The sequence below is a fragment of the Micropterus salmoides genome, unplaced genomic scaffold, assembly GCF_014851395.1.
Source record: "Micropterus salmoides isolate LMB-PRFRI ecotype aquatic unplaced genomic scaffold, ASM1485139v1 Ms_hic_scaffold_1921, whole genome shotgun sequence".
NCBI lineage: Eukaryota > Metazoa > Chordata > Actinopteri > Centrarchiformes > Centrarchidae > Micropterus > Micropterus salmoides.
This window is the reverse complement of record NW_024041064.1, coordinates 1-22,765: the sequence shown is the minus strand read 5'-3', so window position 1 is coordinate 22,765 and position 22,765 is coordinate 1. Positions and strand designations below refer to the sequence as shown.

Here is a 22,765-nt window from a genome sequence, read left to right as displayed (position 1 = left end):
GTGAAGTCTAAACAGTCCTTTAATAGTTTCATCACAGAGCAGACAGTGAAACTGACGTCAAACCTAGAGGAGCCCAAAAAACATATGAACCAGGCGTTGTGGACGGAGCCAAGCCAAAGGACAGGGAGTCAATAAGTGGGAAGAGACACAGCCAGAGAGGTACAGAGAGAGAGAGAGCAATCTGTGTCACTGTGAACAATAACACAACACTCAGCTGAAATATACAACAATATTAGTCCAACAGCAGGGAGCTTTGGCTCTGAAAATAGCCTGTGAGGAACTGGTTAGGCACGGAAGCTGAATGTACTCCATTATGTGTGTGTGTGTGTGTGTGTGTGTGTGTGTGTGTGTGTGTGTGTGTGTGTGTGTGTGTGTGTGTGTGTGTGTGTGTGTGTGTGTGTGTGTGTGTGTGTGTGTGTGTGTGTGTGTGTGTGTGTGTGTGTGTGTGTGTGGCAGGTGGCACGAAGAGGCAGAGAGAATACAGTTAAAAATGGCAGGGGAAGAAAAAAAGAGGATGAAATAGAGATGAAATGGAGAGAAATCAGTGAAAAGAAAGAAAGTGAGGAACAGAATTTTCCTCAGACTTTCTCTTTGACTCCCAGCCAACACATTTACAATCGAGGAAGTGTCTGCTGACTCGCTGCTGTGCTCCCTCCTTCTCCTCCCCTCCCCTCCCCTCCTCTCCTCTCATACTGGGACCCGCCCCCCTCCCTCCTGAGAAAGTGGGACTCTCTCACTCTCCCATCTGAAGATTTAACAAAGTGCAGAGTGGAGCGGACGGTCACAGTTGTGCCCGGGATTGTAGCAGAGAGAGTTAGAGAGAGAGCAGCCCCTTCTGCAGCCTATTAGCTCATCACCATGGATGTCAAACTGCTGGCCCTGATGGCTCTGCTGGCCGTGGCCACACATGTACCAACCTCCAACGGTGAGTCCAAAACAGGGACAGGGGACACGGGCAGTTTTTAGTGATCCAGAGTGACTGTTGGTTTGAGCATGTTTTAAAGTTTTGATTTTGTTGTGTATAGTCTGAATGTTGAGGCTTCTGTTGTCCGGATTATTTGAATCTTAGCTGTGATGGAACTTTTCTTACATTTCTGAATTCCATCTTTATTAGATAATCAGGTAAATGTCTAGAATCTAAGTGAAAATTTCTGTTGGCTTCATGTTTAAACGTCTTTTTCATTATCAAAGCTTAACTTATGAAGTTGCTTTGTTTTATTGACTTTAATTTGCTGCAGACAAGAAAGAAAGTTTTTTGTCAAAGCCCCTTGTTGCACTTGTGGCTCCAGCACTTTGGTACCTTCTTTGCTTTTGTTTTGTTACATCTCACATGTTTCAGACATAGAAAAATAATTACCAAACACTTACATCCCATCCACCATTTATCTGTATGGACTAAATGATTACTGAGCTGAAACAGTCAATCCACAGAAAATTTATCTGCAACTTTTTTGAGAAAATTGATTGTTTAAGCCTTTTTTAAGCAAAATGCCCAAATTTCACTTTTCAAATACTTTTTATTCATCAAATTTCTTTTGCTGATTATCTCTGTGAAAGCATGTTGAATATCTTTGGATTTTTACTGCAGAAAACAAGCAACATGAAGATGTCAGCTTGAAATCCCAAATTTAGAAAATATGCAGGAGATTCACCAGCAATGAAAATAATTGTTAATGCAGCCTCAGATTACTAGTATTGAAGTTAAATTAAAACATATTGATTGTAATCAGTAATCTACAATACCACAGCATTTTTTGTGACATTTAAGGGAATTTGTTTTCTCAAAAAATAAATAAATAAACATAATTTCAAACATTCCAAATGTTGTGATATTTAGTATTTTGGATTAAATGTACCACAGGAGCAGTGCAGTTTCCACAGTGACCCTACATTAATCTCCCACATGTTAACCTTGGTGGAGACAAGCCGGGGTGTTGACTCGTCTGGCCTGCGTTATTCTAAGCTTGTTGTTTCGGCCCCGGTAAAATCTCTGATTGCATATTAAAGAGTTAAGTCTAAATGTGTGTATTTGTCTTTTCCCTTTGCTTTCTTTTAATTAGTTTCTAATTAGAGATAAACAATGCAGTGGTGATAGAAGTGGATGCTCGCTTCTGGCCCCAGTGCTGTGTGCTGCATAATGATCCCTTAGTTTGCATGAGAAAAGACCCTGAATGGGTGTGAATCATTAGGCTCATATTACTGAGGATTTAGCCATTTGTGGCAGGACATTTGGTGTTGCATCCATATCAATAGGAATATGTTGAACCCCAGAATTAAAAGGTCTGTTAGTTACACCAGGTGCACTTCATTTAGTGATTTTATCTGGGCAGGAAATGGCTGATACAGAGAATGATTTGTTGCAATTTGCTAAATGTCGTCAAAATCAGCATCTGCTAAGTGACTTCTTGACATACACTGCACCCTCAATGAATTGGTTTGTCTTTTGAACTATTTGTATGCTATATTCATGGTTTATACAGCATCAAGGCTATTAGGATGGATTCCAGATTTAAAGTTTTATTACAGGGTGTTTCTCTTCATCTTTTCACTGACATTTTTATAAACATCATCATTTCTTTGGAAAATTCATAGACTGTATTTCAAACAAGGCAAATAAGTACAAATCGACAATCAGTTTGTAATAACGTGCACTTGGAGTTATTAGTGTGCATCTGTGGCCCTCTGGGTCCCCAACAAGCCTCTATGGAGGCACAGGGGTGATTTGTAATCATTTTAAGAATGTTCTTGAGGTCATTTGTACAAAGCCAGCTGATGCCGTCTGAGCCGCTGAGTGCTCTTTCATAAAAGAGGCAAATATTGGAAATTGAATGTCGAGGACCCTTCTCCATTAGAGTGGCCGGTCTGAATGCTATGGGAGTGAAAAGCTGAAATTCTGCATGTGTGTCTGTGTGAGACACAGGTCAGAAAAGGAGTTAAGCTCTTTTTAATGAACAAGTTGTTCAGAGCATTTACTGGTAAAGTCATACGTTCCATGCTTTATGAAGGCACGTTACAGTAGATTAAACATGCTTTTAATTTGTCCACTGAGGTAAGTGGTGCATTTAATCACAACTGAAATTAAGTAGAAGCTGCTATTTTGGAATTTGGATTTTAATTTAAGGTGATGTAAATATTTAAATCCTCATATGGACCGGAATGACCAAATCTCTGTTTCATGAGCAATGAAACATTTAAATTATTTGGACGTAGATGTAGGCAGTTTACTATATAGCCGTTCCTTTATCTACTTCTGCATACAGCATATTTATTAAAATAATTGAATTCATTATGTGAGTTACCACTAGCAAAAATACATTTCTGTTTAACAAACCTAAAATGCTTCAGTGCAAAATGAGATATCTTGAAGTCTGAGTTCTGCCACATTGGTTAATGTATTTGTAGGTTGAACAGCTGAAATGACACCTTGTTCCCACAACACTGAGCCCTATGAATGTGGTCTACTTGTTTTAACTGCAACTTTACTTGTTTTGTAGTTTCATCACTTTTTCTTTCACTACCACTAATGCTAATTCATAATTTTCCTTGTTGTGTCTTTGCAGCAAAGCCCATCAGCCTGGTAGAGCGGTGCTGGTGTCGGTCCACCCTCAACACGGTTCCTCAGCGGTCCATCAAAGAGCTCAAGTTCCTCCACACACCCAACTGCCCCTTCCAAGTCATGTAAGTAAATGAGCGCAACATTACTGTGGTGATTAACTTGAAGACATTTATTTGCTGGTGATTGTTTAAAGGGTTCTATCACTCATTCTTTCACATTTTGGTGTATTTAGTTGTATTTTAATGGTGCTGCTCAGAGTGAGGTTTCTAGTATTCAGTAATGGCCGCGCCCCATAAGCACGCCTAAGCATCGTGTGCAATAATTCCACTCAGTGGTATCTGGTCGATCTCATCATATTGTGCTTGTGCGAGTGAGTGTGATCTCAAACATTTTCATAGTGAGATGCAGTTAATTTAACGCCATTTGGGTGTAGAGAATCTTTAGGAATGCAATAAGTGGGGATGTACCAAATGATCACAATAAAATATAGCTTAAAGGATATATATATATATATATATATATATATATATATAAATTCCATTATATTCTTGGGCCTATTTATTAATTTCAATTTTTATTCGATGAAAAAAAATAATAATGAAACACTCACACACATGCACATAAAATAGAACATTTAAGTACATTTGAAGCAAGTATCAATAATCAACTGTTTCCCTTCAAAATACACTGAAATTAGTGAACAACAGTGGTCATTTTTTCAGATTAAAGATGCTGACAAATTTGCCATCCTTGATTTTTATTAGATTCTCATTGATAATTCCACAATTTCCACAAAATCAGATTGTGTCACATGACATCAAATCCTTCTGACAGGCCAGGTGCTTTTTTCTTAATTTTTATGTGTTTACTTTTTTAGTGTTTATTTCCCTCACTATTCATCATTATTTGACTTGAATAAGTAACTAAATGCAGTGTATATAGATTGAGAGTGGATGTACGAAGAATGGTGTTAATATCCTTCCATTCTTTCCCTAATGAGAGGTCTGAGTTTAAAACAACACGATCCACTCAGAGAGAGGAAAGTGGTAAAGGCCGGAGCTCGTGGGGGCTATTTATGTTTTGTAAAGGAAGCAATAATTAAGGGTCAAAGTGATTACCTTTGTATTTCTGCTGACCCCCTGTATTCCCTCTTCCATTTTTTTATTTCCTGCCTCAAACTGCATTGACTGTAATTGTCACTGGTCTAGGAACACATTAACTAAAAAGCCCCATTCATTTGTTTGCATTAGAAAACAGGATGGCAGAAGCCTCACAGCCAAAAGGCTAAAAGGCTGTGGGGCTTCTGCCAAAAAGGGAGGGGGGCTGGTGACTGTCAGGAAGGGTGGGCGAGTGGCAAAAGGTCAGAGAGGACACATGGCACGCTGGCCAGAACACAGCAAACTCCCTCTAACCTCCCTCCAGAAAACTGCCAGAGGAGTCAAGAAGTCATTCAGACGAGGAGCCTGCAGAGCTGCTCCGATATCTCTATTGAGGCAGATGAAAGAAAGCCAGTAACACTACACCCTCTGCCCTCCCAACCCCGTGTCCCACCCTGTGCCCTCATCCTACCCTACATCCCCACACCGCCCCCCCCCCACACGTCCCAGCATGCTGTTGGTATTAACTTGCTGTGAAGTAATTACTACCTGCTGCTTGTGGAACTCCGGCCCTCAAATTCCAGCCAAGTCAATTAAGGTTTAGGCTCTCAGTTGTTCATCCAGACAAACAGACAGATAAACAGGATGAAGAGAGACACATCAGCAACAAAAAGCTCCAGAGAGGATGAGCTAGCCACCCCTAATAAAATAAAAGAGGAGGGGAAGAATCGGACATCCCTGAGGAAAAGCAAACACAGATCCAGTTACTGAGCTGTTTGGCCTCCTGACTCGCATGTTAGTTTGAGGGATTTGGGGCTGATGCTTGGATTGAGGCTCCTGAACTGCTCTTTTAAGTTTAAGGGCCATTTGCTCGTGTGTGTGCATCTAAATGGGGCGAGGAACAGGGGAGGTGGCGTGTTAACGGGGCAGCAGGGCTGGAGGAGAGTGCAGGGGTTCAGATTGAATCAGAAAGCAGTGATGAGGGAGCAGTTTGAGGCGCATAGGAATGTGTTTAATTTGCAAAGCTGTGATGGAGAGATGCAGGGAAAAGAAAGAGGAGCAGTGAGGCGAGACACCTCTTGAGTTGTTAACTCTCATACACGACCTTTTACCACCAAGGTGTGAGATCCACATGCTTGGAGGGGACGAGACCCCGCTGCCTGCCCCCATGTTCGCCCTGGCAGATCTGAAACTCACCCAGCTGTGTCTGATAACAGAACAAATCCTCTCCTAAATATTTGGCTCAGCTCTCCATCAACAGGCAAGATGTCACTCGCAACACACTCTCTGTGACCACAGAGCTGTTCATCACAAAGTGGGAGCATCCTGAAATCCCGCAAAAGCCTTATAAATATATGAAAGCAAATAATATTCATTCTGATCAGAAAACACAATCGATCAATACTACGTTTTGAAATCCAAATTTTCTCCAAGCATTGAGGAAAATGCATGTTTTTTCTTTTTAAAAAATCAAAATGTCCAACGAAAATGTTTTTGTGAATGGAATCATTCAGCTTTTCAAGATACATTTTTATTTACAGTTTCTTGAAATATGTTGCATAATCAAAAGTCCATTATATGACAAATGTATGAAAAATTATGTTTTTATTTTATTTAACCAGGAATGCCTAATTGAGATTAAAAACATTTTAAAGTGTGTTCTGGACAAGATAAGCAGCAGAAACAGAACTACAACTAAACAATCATGAAGAAAATTCTAGTCATTTACAAGATTTCATTCTATAAAAAAACACAAAATAGCATTTTAAACAGAACTTAAACAGGCCCTTTGGATGTTTTGCCATAAATCCAGTTGGGATCCTGTAGAAAAGTCTTCCACACTCCCTTTGCCTAAACAAATAAGTGGAGACCTGGAGCTTTACTTGTTTTACAGGGTCCTAAAATAATTGTGGCAGGTATAATAATCCCCCTAATTAACACAATTTAGGATCCAGTATCACTCATGACTTTCAAACCTTTTAAACCAAACCAGCCTGAGCTTGATGCTTCTCCATCACACTATGAGTTAAAATGTTTTTTGTGCAGTGTAGAGACAGCTTTACAAGCCATACAGTACAGTGTGATGTGTGCCTCCCCTCCAGCTGTGCCTGAGTGGAAACAGAGAGCTGTGATTTTTCACTGCTGATCAGAGAATGACAGCCTGTTATGCACAGTAATCCTCTGGTTCTCAGCTTTGATGTGTTGCAGGATGTGCTGAAGTTTTTAAAGCTTAGCTGAGGTGTTTCTGAGCTCAGCCTTCATAAACCATATCAGATATTATCCTGACATATTGTGCCCATTTCAACATCATGGTCCCTTGATTGATTCAACACAACAAGTCGAACCATAAATAGAGCAGATATTTTTATTTTATGTCAAGAGGTGAACTGACAAAAGAATTTGGGTTCCTTTTTTAGTTAAAAATACTACAGGTTAGCTGATGTTAAATTAAGCAGCACCTGCGTGATTTTTTTACTCTTGACATTAAGGTGACAGCCTGTTAGAAGTAGTAATCCTCTGGTTTTAACTGGGATGTGTTGTGAGACATTCTGGCGGGGGTTTGGAGATGAAGTTGAGCTTTTGTTGAATTGAGCTTCCATAAGAAATGATGATGTTGTTATTGTGATTTATTAACCATACAAATGCTCAAGTTAAAGGCCTTTAGAACATTATCTCATAAATATTAATAATAGCACATTTCGGTTTAAAAGATGATACCAGTGGTCTGTATGTTTAAGTTTAAAAACAACAAATTGCCTGTGTAGTACATTTATAATTATAGGCTATGTTGGGTTTATTGTCTTACGTTGCAAGAAGTCATTCTTTTCCATTCATTTCAGCACTTCATGCTTCAACTTGCAGAGAGTTTAAACTTGCTTGAGTAAGGTGAAACATCACAGTCAAGAATTTTTCACTTTTATTTGAAGTCAAAGTTATATTTATTGTTGCTTGGTCTTTTGGCTATGTGAAGAAACTGTTCTAAAAATGTTCTTGGTGCATTCAAGGACACGCCGACCTTTGAAGGGAGGTTTAAAAAATCTTTCTACACAGACATAATATGACTGAGGTTTGTTGGGATGGTTTACCTCTATCAATCAAGATTCAGGTTGATTCAATGGGTACTGTCATGAATTGAAACTGCGGGCTCTGTGCAAGAGGCATTAGAGCAACTCAGGGAGAGTTGAAAGGGGGTGCAGAGAGAGACATGTGAGGTAAAAGGCAAGTAAGGTAGCCTACTTTAAAATCTTAAGCACCCAATTAGTCAGAATTCATACACAATCTCGCAGTTATAACTTCGTCAATTAACATCCAAAAATTAAAAAACATTTTAAAAAGTCACTTATAATCCCAGAACTTACCTGAGAATCATTTTCTTTATTGTATTGTATTAAAGTAATGCACTGATAGTTGTCTTTACAGCTATAGGTAAATTGTAAACAGGAACTGCTAATAGCTAATTCAGCATAGTTTAAATAGTGCCAGTTTGCCAAAATATAAACACATATATGCTTACATGTATGCATTCTCTCTGCAGATAAAGACAAACTAAACCCACCTGCTCATTCAAGATAAACCCTAAAATGGAAAGTAAGAGAACCAACAAAGGAACTTGAATGAGCTTTTTCAAGCATCCATGTTAATTAAAATGCCAGTCACATTTCCTTGGGGTTACTGAGAGGTCTTGTTACAGTTTGGTTGACCACTCAGCTAACACAATGGATACAATCTCTGTACTGTACACCATCACCGGATGCTGGGCTACAAAGGAAGGCCAGAGGTGAAAGCATTCTCCAGTACACGTCCTTGAACCTGATTTATTACATGTGAGTTTGGGTTAGACTAAAATTATTTGTTCCCTCTCTCTATCTCTGCTGCTCCCGCTTCATGTAAGCAACAGTGTACAGTTATAAAACCAAACATGCACCTCAATGTTAAAACGGGATAATCACACAAAATAATCACTTGACAGTGAAATTCATCCATTCGGGACAGTTTAGCAGAAATATCCAGAATGTGGCGCCTAATCCCTCAAACTCTACTTTTTTTTCTCCCACAGTGCCAAGCTGAAGAACAACAGGGAAGTTTGCATCAACCCAGAGACCAAGTGGCTGCAGCAGTACTTAAAGAATGCCATTAACAAGTGAGAAAAAAACCCTCCTCTCTCTCTCTCTCTCAGCACACACAAGCTACGCTGACAAAGGCAGAAATGAAATACAGCTCTCTTCTCCAGTGAGTTTAGATCTTACAAAGAAAAAAATAAACTGCTGTTAAAAATGGCCATTTCTCAGTTTCCTGCTGATGATTACTCTCTGAAATCACTGACATGGTTGATGTAAGCAGCTGAGTTATTGTCTGTGAAATAATTAGCATCAAGAAAGAATAGTGATAAATCTGCCACTGGTTTGACTGTGTCCTTCTCTCTCACACGGATGTGTCTGAGACTTCAGCCAAGCCTGCAGAAGAGTCAAATGTTCATCTTGTTTTCCCTCCCAGCTCGCTCACAGCAGTTAAAGCACCTAATCATGTTTTTTATTGTATTTTAACATGATTTCTTTATTTCCATTTAATTTAATCACTAAGTGCAAAACAGCGACAGAGTTGCTCCATCCATTGTGGGTGAAAACTATTCATAGCAAAAACTGCAGCAGCTCATTCAGTTTTTAATGAGCATGCAGTTAAAATGTGTCCATTCCTCATAAAATAATTTTTTCCCAACATGTCTGGTGGTGATTAGCACTGCTACTTAAAATACCATTAAACACTTTAAAAGCAATGTGAAAACAAACAATAAAGTCATTTATGTGAATTACGAAATATTGTTTATTGTTTTAGTAAAGGACTTACGTGAATACAGATTATATTTTAAATGTAGTTTTTGTCCTGGGAGTTATCACTGTTCATTGAGGTAGGTAGAGAGAGCTAAGTTAAACACATCCTTAGTTTTGTCAGCTGAGAAGCAGCCTTTACCCATGAATTTAAGCTTTTTCAGTAAGGTTTCATATACAGAAAAAATGTGAAAATGAATAAAACTGCAGTTACAAAGTTTAGTGTTAGTGTTAGTTAAGTGTGTTAATGTGTCTTTGCGCTGTTTCAGCACTCATGATAGGAGTCTTGAATGAATGGAGTGTTCACAGCAAAATCCTGTGTTACAGCAGTGGTGTTCATGTCTGTGTATAAGGGCCATTGTAAGGAGCAATTATTTCCAAGATTTAAAGTTTAAATTTACAAGAAAAAATGTGGCTATTGTCTGATGAGAACCCCCCCCCCCCTCCAAAAACCCAAATATATTAATGACTGAAAAAAACTTGTAAAACCCTATTCTTCCAAGCTTGTTCTTGTAATGTACCACTTTAGTTTTTTCTCTGAACAGTCCTTTAACCTGAATGCACAAGAACCGATGGGGACTGTCCCCTTAAACCTAAAACAGCAGTCTCTACCCATGGGGCCCCATATTTTTGTCCCTCACAGGGAAAGACTGTGGTTTTAGGGTTCAGTTTACATTTAGGTTAAGGTTAGGGTTAGCATAAGTGTTAAGGTTTGGCATGTAGTTTTGATGGTTAAGGTTAGGGATAAGGGGCAAGGTAATGCATTATGTCAATGAGATGTCCCCAAAGGGACAGAGGAACAAACGTTGAATTCTTCTCATTTCAAACCTTTTTTATAGAGGGAGGGAGTTTTTTTATTTACAACATTGCTGCTCTTTGTCAGCATCACCCTTTTCAATGTTCAGTTACAGTTACACATAAATTACATTTATGTTTTGATGTTCACCTATCAAAAATGTTTACAAACACCTGAGGCCTCTAACATGTCCATGACCATGTGTATTCTTTTCATAAGTGCCTTGCTGCCCATTCATATCGTCTACTTCAAGAGATGGACTCCTTTTTTTCAGTCTAATAAATAACTCATCCTTCTGAATCTCTCTCCAGGGTGAAGAAATCTAAGAGACGCACTAACAAGAAAAACTAAACACAAGGGGAAGACATGTATGTGGTCAGATCTACCATCCCTGAGTAGAACCTGTACATCTCCCTGTCACTACTATGGATGTATGCAAACACGCTGTGTGTACCTGTCTGGACCTCTCTGGACCGCTTGCAGAACCAGCACTTCACCGCCAAATCGTGCCATCCCAATTATACCTTAGAGACTTTGACGGGACACATTCTGATATCAGATATGTGTGTGTGTGTGTGTGTGTGTGTGTGTGTGTGTGTGTGTGTGTGTGTTTGAATGTGATTCACATGAACTAACTCTAGTATTTTCTGACTATAAAGGAACAACTTGAGCTTTCTGTCTTACACAAGGCATATCGTCACCCAAGTGAAAATATATTTACAGCAATACACTTACTTCAACTTTATTGGGTTTTGAAAAGAGTGCATTCTACTTATCATTTACTGTAATTAAAAGTATTTAAGATGGTGATGTTAAATACCTCTTCAGACGTCTCATATGAGGTGAATTAGGCATTAGTCCAGGACTTGGGGGGTCATGGGACAGACACAGAGAGGCTGGCCAATGGGGTCACAAGCAGTGACCAATCAGGGCAGGCCATGCTACAACAATATCATGAATTGTCTTCAAGCTTGCTCCACCATCAGGAGCAAAACAGATGGAAGCTCACAAACACTGCTGAGGAACAAGCACTGATTTGATGGTGCTATACATTCAGTATAAGGGGTCAGAGCCATTGACATAATTATTTTTCACAGTTTATTTTATGCAAGCTTTAAGATGAGATATCGTGACCTCTATGTCTTATATGAAACACAATTATGTTTTTTCCAGTCACAAAATATTGAAAGCGCTGTTGTTAGAGTCTGATATAGAAAGCTGATGTTGTGTCAAAGCTATACTGTACTGATAAATACTATAAAGAAGTGGAATAATACTTATTAATGCAGCTTTTTGTTGATTGAACATATCAGTAAACAGAGACCAAATATTTATACAGTAAAACATACAAAACACGAAGAAACCTGTGAACCTCAAAAAGCATGACTTCCTATTTCATTTATCCTTAGAAAAATGTAGAAGATAATCATAATTCTTAATGTTTTACCCAAAGGGTATCAAAAGGGAGAAGTTAAATGTATATCACAACAACAGAGTAAATCAGCTGCAGTATGTTCATACCAACACCTGTCCTTGGTAGGAATGAAAAGCTAATATTTCGTCACATTAAACAACTGAATTATAATTGTTACAAAGAGAATGTTCACGGTGACAAAAAAAAAGTTATCCTTTTTTCATATATATTTGAGCCACTTTATTATCATGTGAGTCTTTAAATGTAAGTGTTTTATTTTTATATTGTGTATAATCTTACTAAATGCTTTTGTTAATGCAATGTACAGTAGGCAGTAGCTACTAAATGAAGGCTAGTCCATACAATGCAAGAAATGTATTAAACTTCATTTTAAAGATTTCATGCAATATTTCACAAATATGTAATGAGTTGTTTGCAAATATGTTATACACAGTATGCAACACATTCCTTTTTCAAAGGAATAAAATGTTATTTTGTGGTAAAATCTGGTTAAAAAAATTTAGTATCGTCCTTCTGGTTTGTTGTCCTCTCCACACCGTTTCCTTATCAACCAAATGTAACACGGGTGAAGTCCAACACACAGTGACTGAAAACAAAAGCTGCTGTCATTGTGTTACATGAGTCAGGAAACTATTCAGCACAGCCCACCAGTCGTCCCCCGTCGAACACTTGATTTGTTTTTTTTAATAGTTTTACTGAGGCTGATGTATGATGTGTCAATAGAGCCACTGAGCCAAAACAGAACAAAACCTTTGAGTTGAGATCCAAGCGACCAACATGTGCTTTCAATCTGGACACTCCCAGCACCCCATGGGCTTTTTTTTCCTGTTACACTCAACTTCTGTCATGCCGCAGAATTAGAGCCCCTTTTCTTCCCCTAAAACTGTAATGGAAGTCCTGGCGGTCATTGTTATGGTCTTTGTGTTTTGTTTTACATGGTCTATTTGCTGAATGCCTGCCCACAGGTGATAATCATATCAATTTGCAGCTAATGTTGCAATAATCCTGTAAGTGTTATTAATTTCCCATGAATATAATAGAAGTTAATAGACATTCATTTTATATTATTATACTAATTTGTTTAAACACATTGTTAAATAAGATAAAAATTTCCAAATGCAATAATGTCTTAATTTCATTACAAAACCGCCATCCATTCCCAAATTGGTTTGTTAACTAAACTGTAGCGTTACTCCATAATCTAGGGAATAGGTTGTTTTTTTAACTTCTGTAAACTTTCTAATTTATAATGTGATAATTATCTCAATAACAGGAAAAGTATATAACCATACTGTTAGCAGCACTAGTTTCATTACTGATTTACATTAATGAGATACAAATGTAATAACAGGTCATTTGTTTTATTAATCAGAGTTTAAGTGCTTTTATGTTTAGTGCTTTGGCCCCTGTGGAATCATTTAACATTTTAGAAAAAATATATATAGAGCTTTTACACAAAGTTTTTGGGTGTAATATTTGGAACATTTTCAAATTCAGGTTCACTTTTACTTGCAATTAGTGAGATAACAAATGAATCAAAAGTGAATGCATGTGTTCTACTTTGGACCCTGAGACAATGTGAAATAATTGTTTTTCTTTTGAGGCAGCTTATGACACATATTCTTTATATAAGTGAGACCTATTAGAGCATTATCCTCTGTATTGTCACTGTTTGTAAACCAAGAGGCAGTATTTTAGCTATGATACTCAAGCCCTTTTTCAATAAAGTCATATGGAATAAAATTAGTTATACATGTTTGTATTTTATCTGTCAAAAGCAGTGTTTCCTTGTATATTTCATTGACTTAAAGTTACATAAAGTGATTTTCGACCGTTAGGGGCAGAGAGGTTAAAAACAAATTTACAGAAAATTACCCTGGATCGGCTTATCATGATGTTACGTCTGGCCTGTTAGCAGACAAATGCCTACCCAGCAGACATGGAGCAACATGAGCATACCACTGGAGTCGAGTTTCTGCCCACCTGAGTGAAGCTCGGTATTCACTTTCCTTTGAGCTTTAACTTGTTCTTTCAACTCCTGAGAAAAATATCTGGGACTTTACCTTGTTATATATATATATACCTTGTTGTTGTTTGACTTTCTTCATCAGTGACTGCTTTCAGTTTAGCAGTAAACTGTCTGCAATTTGTATGTCAATGTTGGTGAGAGCCACACAGTATCGCTCCGGTCGCTCTGTCTCCTAGAATTTACGGTATATACTAATCTGCAACAGCAAATCCATTCTGAGAGAAACAGAATGCTGTGTAAATTACTTTTTAAAATCAAAATGATGAGGAAACATTTTTTTGCTTGTTTTTAAAACATACCACCACAATTGTTCCCTAACCGTAACCAAGTGTTTATTATTGTAACCATGAGGAAGGTTCCCAAACCTTAACGAAGTAATCATTTTAATCCAATCCTTGAGGCCTCTCTACACCTGATTGACATTGTTTTCAAACCTAACCAAACCTTAACCACAGTGTTGTCACATTATAAAACTGATTTCTTTACCAACAGCGATTTGTAACGGTTTAGGAAGGCACAGACAAATGGCGTCCTGCCAATTGCGGACACAGATCAGAAAACAATTTTACGTGTCGTTCCAGAGGACATGGACAAACAATATTTTGTCATTTAAAGCAACATTATGTTGTAATTATATCTTAACATAACAGCTTAAAATTCATTTTGAATGTACACTTACTTGTAATAGGGTGAACAGCGTCGTTGTCATTACCAACCGGGGCTCACTGCGCTAGACACTGCGCTATGTAACATTGGAATCATAGTGCAGTAGGACATTTATCACGACGACGGCACTAACACAAATCTTCAGCAGGCAAGCTACAAGAATAAGCAAAAAGTATATAATTTACATTTAAGTTCTTTAGAAGAAGATAGTTCAGTATTCTCAGCATGGATATCATGGCAGAGGATGCAGAAAGACCGAAAATGATGACGTCTGAGTAAGTGAGGAAGAGAAAAAGAGAGAGTGGCCGAGCAAGAGACCAGACAAGAGTAAATATCAGACTGGCTTTACTTGTTGGCGTGAGCTAAAAGAGCTGAAAGGATGCAAGATAAAGATGCTGAGCTGGTCTAGTAAGTAAGTAGAAGTAGTAAGTAGACTAGTAAGTAATAACGTATTTGCTGGTTTGCTGTGTCTTGTGTTGTTGCACTTGTTAACTCTGTGTTAGCAAAGTTGCCAACTCGAGCAAAATCAGACAGAGGTTTAGCCGCAGGCTATAAATCTGGAGTCGATGTTAGCAAACTTACAAGATAACACACTCGGACATCTCTTGCACCGGTTGCTGTCAAGCTTTGTTGGCTAGCTTGCCACCCAGTCTCTTGGTCGGTCACTCTCTCTTTTTATTGTCTTAGCTATGCTCCGTCAATGTCCTCTTTGGTCTCTTCGCCTCCGCCATTAGCTGACGATATGTCCACAGAGGCTGCTGGGCCCAGTTATATTGCCCGCTTGCCTGGCTCTGGCACGACACCAGCGAGTCCAGTGTTGATTTTTAGTGGGTTCAGCAGTATGAGCAACCTATTTCACATTACAGGGAGTCATTCGGTTTAATCATAATACTGTCTGTTAAATATGTCTTGATGCAGGTTCGAAGAGGAAAAGTTTTGAGAAATGTCTCACTTTCAATAACCTTCATAAGGAGTTACCTACTTACTTTGATGGTGATAAAAAGCGGCTGCACCACACCTCAGACAGGTGGGATAAGTTGTGCCACAGACCATGCATCCTCTCTTTCCTTGGAGAGAAACAAATCACAGGAGACAAGATTTCCTGCTGCAGGTTCTCCAATTCAAACAGAAAAGCATCACCAGGCCAAAACCGCGTGAAAACAGTCTTGCATTGCATAGGAACAACCACTTTGAGCCTCAATGAATAATTCAACAGAACTATCAATTGACATTTTCCACCTTAGAACTGAAACCTATTCAGCATATTTTTTTCAGTAAAAGGCATAAAAGAAAGAGGAAAAGAGAAAAGGCATATATATTGCCCATTAACATCCCTAGCTGATATTTTAACACCTAAGGGTTTCAAAAGTATTAATTTGTGCTGGTTCATTACTCGTCCTCAGCTCCAGGGAGTCTATGTAGTTTTATAAAGCTGTCAGCTCTAATAAAGTTGAACAATGTAGAGCGGATTAATTTCATGGTACAGCTCTTACCTCTGACCTGTGTGTAGATATGTACGAGCAACATGAGACATGGTTTGGATGTGGACCAAGAGGTTTGCAGGTTGAGGGTTGCATGTTTGGGCCTTTTGGGCACATTCAGAAATGATTATGGGATTTCTATACTGTGCTTACTCAGCTGAGACCTGGCATTATAGAGGTGGCTGACACATGTACAGAATGTTTATTAATATGTTTTCACTGACACGTTGCTCTGATCCAGCTCAGCAGAGGAATTTAGAGTTTTTACAACAAGACAGAGGCCTCAGATAAGTGTGTGAAATATTCTTAATAAAACTAGATAAAACATTACAAGCCAGTTGTGACTAATAAAATATAGTCCGAATCGGACTAATCGGTCCAACTGAGAATAATAAAAACACAGATTTGTGATGAAGAGACATATCAACATATGAAGCAGGAGAGTAAATGTTGACACAAATGGCACTGGAAAACTGGACCTCACATACAGTTCAAGGAGACAGCGAAGGATACATGATAAAGTGAACTGTACGCTACACACTTATTATACTACACAGTATAAGAGGTCTTACTGTGTGTGCTCTCGGTCAGCATAACATTATGCTAACATGCAAACTGTATATATGGTCCAAAAGTGATGCAGTAATTCTTTGGCTGATCAGTAACATGATGCAGGTCAGTATTCATATGGCTGAGTGGGTTATAACAAAAAGTGGAGTAGTCTAGCAACAAGACTACAGCCATGATAGCAGCTCTGTAAGGCTGCTCACAATGACAATGCTAACATTTGCTAATTATCACTAAACACAAGGTGCAACACAGGGTAATGGCAATGGCATTGTTTTTACAGGTTCTTTGTTACAAACAAAGTTAATGGACAAATTTTGACATGGCTGTGGCGCTACATGAAAAGTCTCAAGAAATCACAAAAGTTAGTACAATTGATCCTGAGGGGGACATAAACATCTGAAGCAGATTTCATAGAAATCCATCCAATAGTTCTACAGACAAATGAGTCAAACTTGTAGTGGCACAAGAAGAAAAGTGCCACCACGAATGTCTCTACAAAATGTCATGGTAATCCATTAAACGGTCTTTGAGATATTTCAGACTGGATCGAAGTGGTGGACCAACCAACTAACATTGCTATTCCTAATAACGTGCTGCTAACATGGCTAAAGAGTGATCTGTGAATTAATAACATTGTTCAGAATCGGTGTCCTTTTGAGATCTATTTGCCACAAATTGTTTCAGTGTCACAGGCTGCACTGATTAGGCCCGTTGTTTATCAGATCTGACAAACAAACACAAAAGGAGAGACATTTAGGAGATGTAGGTGGTATAGTTTGGCAGAACTCTGTGAAAATGCATAATCTCTGCGAGTTTTGTCAAAACCGTACATTCTTTATGTCACATAAGTGACAAGAAAAAGGGACTTAATAATAAAAAAGTAATTCACCTTTTTGCCTATTACTTCTTAGTTTTCCATTATAGATCCACTTTCATTGACCACATTTGTAACTGGGGGACTTTAAACTTTACACTCCACTGTTTTGATATCGATTATATTCCGGACCTATTCTACTGTTGAACACAATGGTCATCTAAACACCTAAAACGTAAAGGGATATTTTCTGTGAATCTCCTCTCATCTTGAATCAAATAGTAACCACATGAAAACAACACTGCTTTACTCAGCACACAGCAGCCTTCAACTCAAATCACCTGAGACAGAGAACATAACCAGGTTGGACAACAAATTGCCCGGCTGATTTGGTTTTGGAGGTTGTGGGTAATCCGCTGTGATTTGAGGCTCTCGACTGTACATCTTTGAACAACTTAATACCCAGCCGGCTGAATGGAAGTTAATAGGAAACATGTTGGCTGTAAAGCCACACAGGGCAATGTGCGTGTGTGTGCATGTGTACGTGTGTACGTGTGTGTATGTGTGTGTGTGTGTGCGTGTGTGTGCATGTGTGTGTGTGCGTGATGGGGTAGTGACAGTGAAGGATGTCAGTGTAACGTGTCCATAGTCTGAGTGTAATTCCTAGTTTCCTGAAGAAAGACACTGTATGACAAGAAAGTCATACGAAGGAGACGCTAACATGATGTTTCCTCATGATATGTGAACATGGACCTGGTGCTGAAAGATCAAGTGAACATATATATACACACCACTAAAGTAAGACTAAACACTCTCAAAATCATACAGGAATGTGTTGTCAACCATTTGGTATGGATGCTGACTTTATGCTTAAAAGGAAAGTGTAAACACACATGCAAAAGCAGACACGCACCATCACAAGCAAACACAAGAACGTTAAGTTGTGACTCTCAAAATATGAAGACGCAAATGTATGTGTAATGTGCAAACTCAAAATGCCACTCTTTACGTTCACATGGATAATCTGAAAACTGTAAAAGTAACATTTTGGCAAATAGAAATTGAGAGCTATCAGTGGTCTTTATTAACCTTTACAAGCCTCTGGTACAAACTATAGGCTTTTGTTAGTCTAAGTAAGGAGGGCGGGGCTTAGCGAACAGTCAATTGACATAAATAGTAAATGCTGCATTTCTACAGTAGGTTATGTAGAACAAAACACGTGCCATAGTTATTTGTGCTGTAGAATGAGATCATCTTACTTAAAGCCAGTGGTGGAAAATAACTAAGTACATTTACTGAAGTACTGTACTTTCGTATAGTGTTAAGGTGATTGTACTTTACTTGTGAATTTCCATTTTATGCTACTTTGCACTTCAGCTCCACTACAATTCAGAGGGAAATACTACCATTATTGGATACTTTTAGCTACTATTAGCTATGTAGATTAAGACTTTTGTACTTTTACTTAAGTACATTTTTGAATGCAGGACTTTTACTTGTAACAGGGTATTATAACACTGTAGTAAGCTTTTGCTTAGGTAAAATATCTGAGTACTTCTACCACCTGTTAACTGATATAAGATGATGATTACATCACGATTTTAAATAAAGTTGAAGACATACAGCTGTGGATGCTGCATTTAATGTCAAACTTTAATTAGAAATTTTGTGTTCACACAAGTCAGTGCAGGCTATACAAAGAAGAAGGGCTATGCGATGTTACTAAAAAATTAATATCCTGATATAAGCCATTTCATATGCCAATAACAATATATATCCCGATATAGAACATTTTTTGTAAATTCATTGAAATATGACATTTCCAACTGTAACTCAGGATATTTCTCTGCATTATAAAGGTGTGGTAACTTAGGCGATTTTGGAGAAATCCTACACCGTGACAAATACCATGATAGAGTGAACAATGACACTGCATGTTATGTAACTAATGTAAGGTAGGTTGTGGGTTAACAAACTGACACTACTTGCTTCTGCAAAGCTAACATGAGAGGACGAGACGGTCCCAGAGCAGCGCAGCAGCTCCAGACAGCGACACTGACAACTTTCCTGCTCCTGCTGCTATAACAACGTCACAACAACAGTCTTGGTGAACTACAAAGTAAGCTGAATGTCCGTGGCCAAAGTAATTTAACGAAGCATATTAACTTGGTTCACAGTTGACCACTCTGTGATCCCTCAGAAACTTGTGCTTGTCCCCCATCTCTGACTGTGTGGTGACCCCTCAACAAACATGCAAGTCCTAGTCACCCCCCACCGACGTTCAACTCCAGGCCTACAACAGACAGATTGCCATCAACAAACACAGGCTCAAAAAGACAGACGAGGTTTGAGCTGCCTTCAGTGATCACTCTTTTCATTTGAAAGAGGAGAGAGACAAAGCCAGTGCCATTGTAGAGGGAAAGAAATAAGGATGAAAGAGTTTGCAATTCCAGCAGTCACAGAAACCACATATCCCACAAGACACTTCTTCTCTATCAAACCGACAGCCGTTAGCATAAACAGCTCTGGGGGGTTATGGAATGTCCTCAGATCCATCATGGCCGAGGGTTCAGTGTTTCCCTAACCTTACGTTGGAGAAAAGGGTCATGGGTAACGCTATTGGAAACAGGTTGATCACTGTTTCCATACAGGCACATCCCTTGTCTTTGCATGAGAGACCAGGCAGTGTAGAGGGGGAGGCGGTGGTGAGAAGGAGACAAAAAGAGATGAATATCATCGTTTATCAGCAATGAGCCCCAATTGTTCCATAGCAGAGAAAAGGATGTAATACATCTTTGTTTATTAGCATTTTCTGAAAAAGCCTGAGAGAGAAAAAAAGGGGGGACATCATCATTCACGGCTCATTTTGGGAGACGTCATGTACAAAAGACTCGCAATGTTCCCCATTTAATGAATCTTTCCACTGTGATGCAGGACCAAGCGGACTGTGTCTTTGTTGCGTGGTTATTAGACTCCTCTGCCAGCATTAAACAGACAAGCATCATTAACTTAGTGGAGAGTTGACTTCCCAGCTATTTCCTTTTGTGAGGCAGGCATGCCCTGCAGGCGACTACTACTGATTCCACTATAAAAGGTGGCACACAATTTATTCACTATGTAAGGTGAAACCAGAAGGATTTTGACAGTGAGAATACAAAATTATCATTCAGATTTCAAGCATGTAAAAACAAAGCAGCAAGTGTACTAAATGTCACCAGTGGGTGAATGTAACTAAGGGAATTTACTCAAGTGTATTTGTACTTGACATGAGATTCCTGATATCCTTTTACAATCTTGTGTAACAACTGTTCATTATTTCATTTATTAAAATAATGAAAATGATTATCACCTTATTCACTTTCACATAAAATGAGAATGTTCCACCTGTTTTAAGGATTAAGGCAAGTATGTGGGTGAAGTTTGTTTTATTAGTTAAAACCTGTCATTTTTTACAGCGTAGCTCCGCACAAGAGGATTTCAGAGCCGGGCCTTTGAAAGCCACATTTCTCTGAAGTCTGATGAACCTCAGAGAGCAGAGTTCAGGAAAATCCGACAACATTTCTCTTCAGCACGTCATAACTCGTTCCCCACGTCTAAAACAACATAAATTACGGCCACTGCTTTCTCTAAACTTCCTCATTGTTTACCATCATTCTCAGTGTATCACTGCTTTTACTGTCTGCTGTGTCATCTGTTGAATTTTCTTCACACGTGCTGCTCACGGAGGAGACGGTGTGAATTTTCTCCATTGTGCTTTAGGAACCTTTCATCAGAGAGGCGGTGTGAGAGAATGAACATGCAGTAACAATATCCATCTTATATTCAGCAGGATGGAAGAATAAAAGTGCGTTATAAGAATTTTAGTTTAGTATTATTTAGAAAAATGTGATAATATTTTACATGTCATTCAAAAATAAATAATCTTTGCTGAAGTAAAACTGCACTGAAAACATTTAACATCTTCATTCAGCATGTGGATCCTCTTACTTGTTTGAAGAAAATGTATATTGTACAAACCTAAATACAATGTTAAATGCATTCTGCCAAATCCAAATTTCCCTCCAAGAAATTCATCAGGTATGTCCAAAGGTAAAGCTTTTAGTGGTTGGTCTCAAGTTATATCTGGTTTAAAGCCAATGTAAATGAATTATAAGGTTACCAAATGTGTCAGTTCCTGTAAAACCAGCAATTTGAGCAAGGTAACGACAAGCTCAGTCCCTTCTGCACAGTTTCTAAGGCTTTGGCCCAAAGTAGAACACAAACAAGCTCCCAACATTTTCTTTTCAGTGTGGTTATTGGAGTAAGCCATCAGATTATATTGGACTAGACTTTCCTGGCTGACCCTCAAGAGGTTAAGTTTTTCTCATACCCAGTATGGAGTCTACATCGTGAACTTGCTTTACTTGGGAAAAGGGCAAAGTGAAGTCCTTATATGTGTTTCATAAGTTTCTGTCTCATATGGCCTCATTTTGTAGGTGTGATGTAAAATACAGTGCGTGGACACATGGGCGAGACACAAACACCAAAGGGACATGACCAAATGTAAATATATAACTAACTAAACTCTCAGTGGAGATTGCAATAGAATTACATACAACAACAGTTATTTTATCATGTCAAATAAAAGTTCAACACTTGTAATTCAGCCCTGAGCACAGCCTTAGCAACTTAGTTTTACATCAAGATTTGCTCATTTTTGGATGTTGGAGAGACTATGCAGAAATTCTCATGGCTCAAACCGAAGGCAGGGTCAGTCGGTGTATTTGCCAAGAATTCAGACGTATCTTGACCACTTGTTCCAATGTGAACTTGAACAATAATTGTGCAAATGTAAATGCACAAATATTTGATGCATTCCTCTGGTATTACTGCAGTAGCATCAAGTTGGAGATGCAGGCTTGGTTACTGTGGGGTGAGCAGTTCACATCCCCAGACTGGCTGAGAAATGTGGGTGGGAAACACACTGACACTCCTCCATTCCCTCATCAACAATACTCTTAACTCCCACCTATTACAAGAGAGCTGGCCAGTGGCCAATATGTGTGCTGTAAAGGGCAGCTTCCAGGTGTGCATGTGCTAAAATAAACAATGCTGAAGGCATCAGGAAAACTCTCCTGGATTAATAAATTCAGGTGTGCCTTTTTCATAGGTTAAGTTGTATCCCATTAAACACAAATAACTATCGACTGTTGTACTATTACAAGGGTACATTTTAAAGCATCCACCACAGCTTAGTTTGATAGGCTGAGACACCTGTCAATCAAGTAAACAGGTCTCCAAGCATATCAATACTGTCAATACAAGTATGTTTCATAATAAAACTATATTTTTCTACACTCACACATGGCACATGCTGAAAGTAACATAAGCTGTGGGAAGCCTAACATTTTCAGGAAAAAAATATTGAGTTTGACAAATTTCTCAGTTTTCTTGAGCTACTCAATCTCAGCATTAGGGCGTAGCCTGTTGTGGCTGTCGTAATTTAGCTTCTGGTT

General features: G+C 38.6%; 1 protein-coding gene across 1 annotated transcript; it reads left to right on the top strand.

Moving 5' to 3' along the window:
* Positions 1-756: 756 nt before the first annotated feature.
* LOC119911155 (stromal cell-derived factor 1-like) lies at positions 757-13,456 on the top strand. The gene is made up of 4 exons (XM_038729968.1): positions 757-925; positions 3,561-3,678; positions 8,711-8,794; positions 10,587-13,456. Exons 1-4 carry the CDS (start codon positions 859-861, stop codon positions 10,624-10,626), a joined length of 309 nt encoding a protein of 102 aa, XP_038585896.1. The 5' UTR covers positions 757-858; the 3' UTR covers positions 10,627-13,456.
* The last annotated feature ends 9,309 nt before the right edge of the window (positions 13,457-22,765 follow it).

Excerpts from the sequence above, each read along its gene's own strand:
- LOC119911155 (XM_038729968.1), top strand. The coding sequence starts at position 859 with ATGGATGTCAAACTGCTGGCCCTGATGGCTCTGCTGGCCGTGGCCACA. Across the intron at positions 926-3,560 it reads ACATGTACCAACCTCCAACG|CAAAGCCCATCAGCCTGGTA; the intron begins GTGAGTCCAAAA and ends GTGTCTTTGCAG. Across the intron at positions 8,795-10,586 it reads TTAAAGAATGCCATTAACAA|GGTGAAGAAATCTAAGAGAC; the intron begins GTGAGAAAAAAA and ends ATCTCTCTCCAG.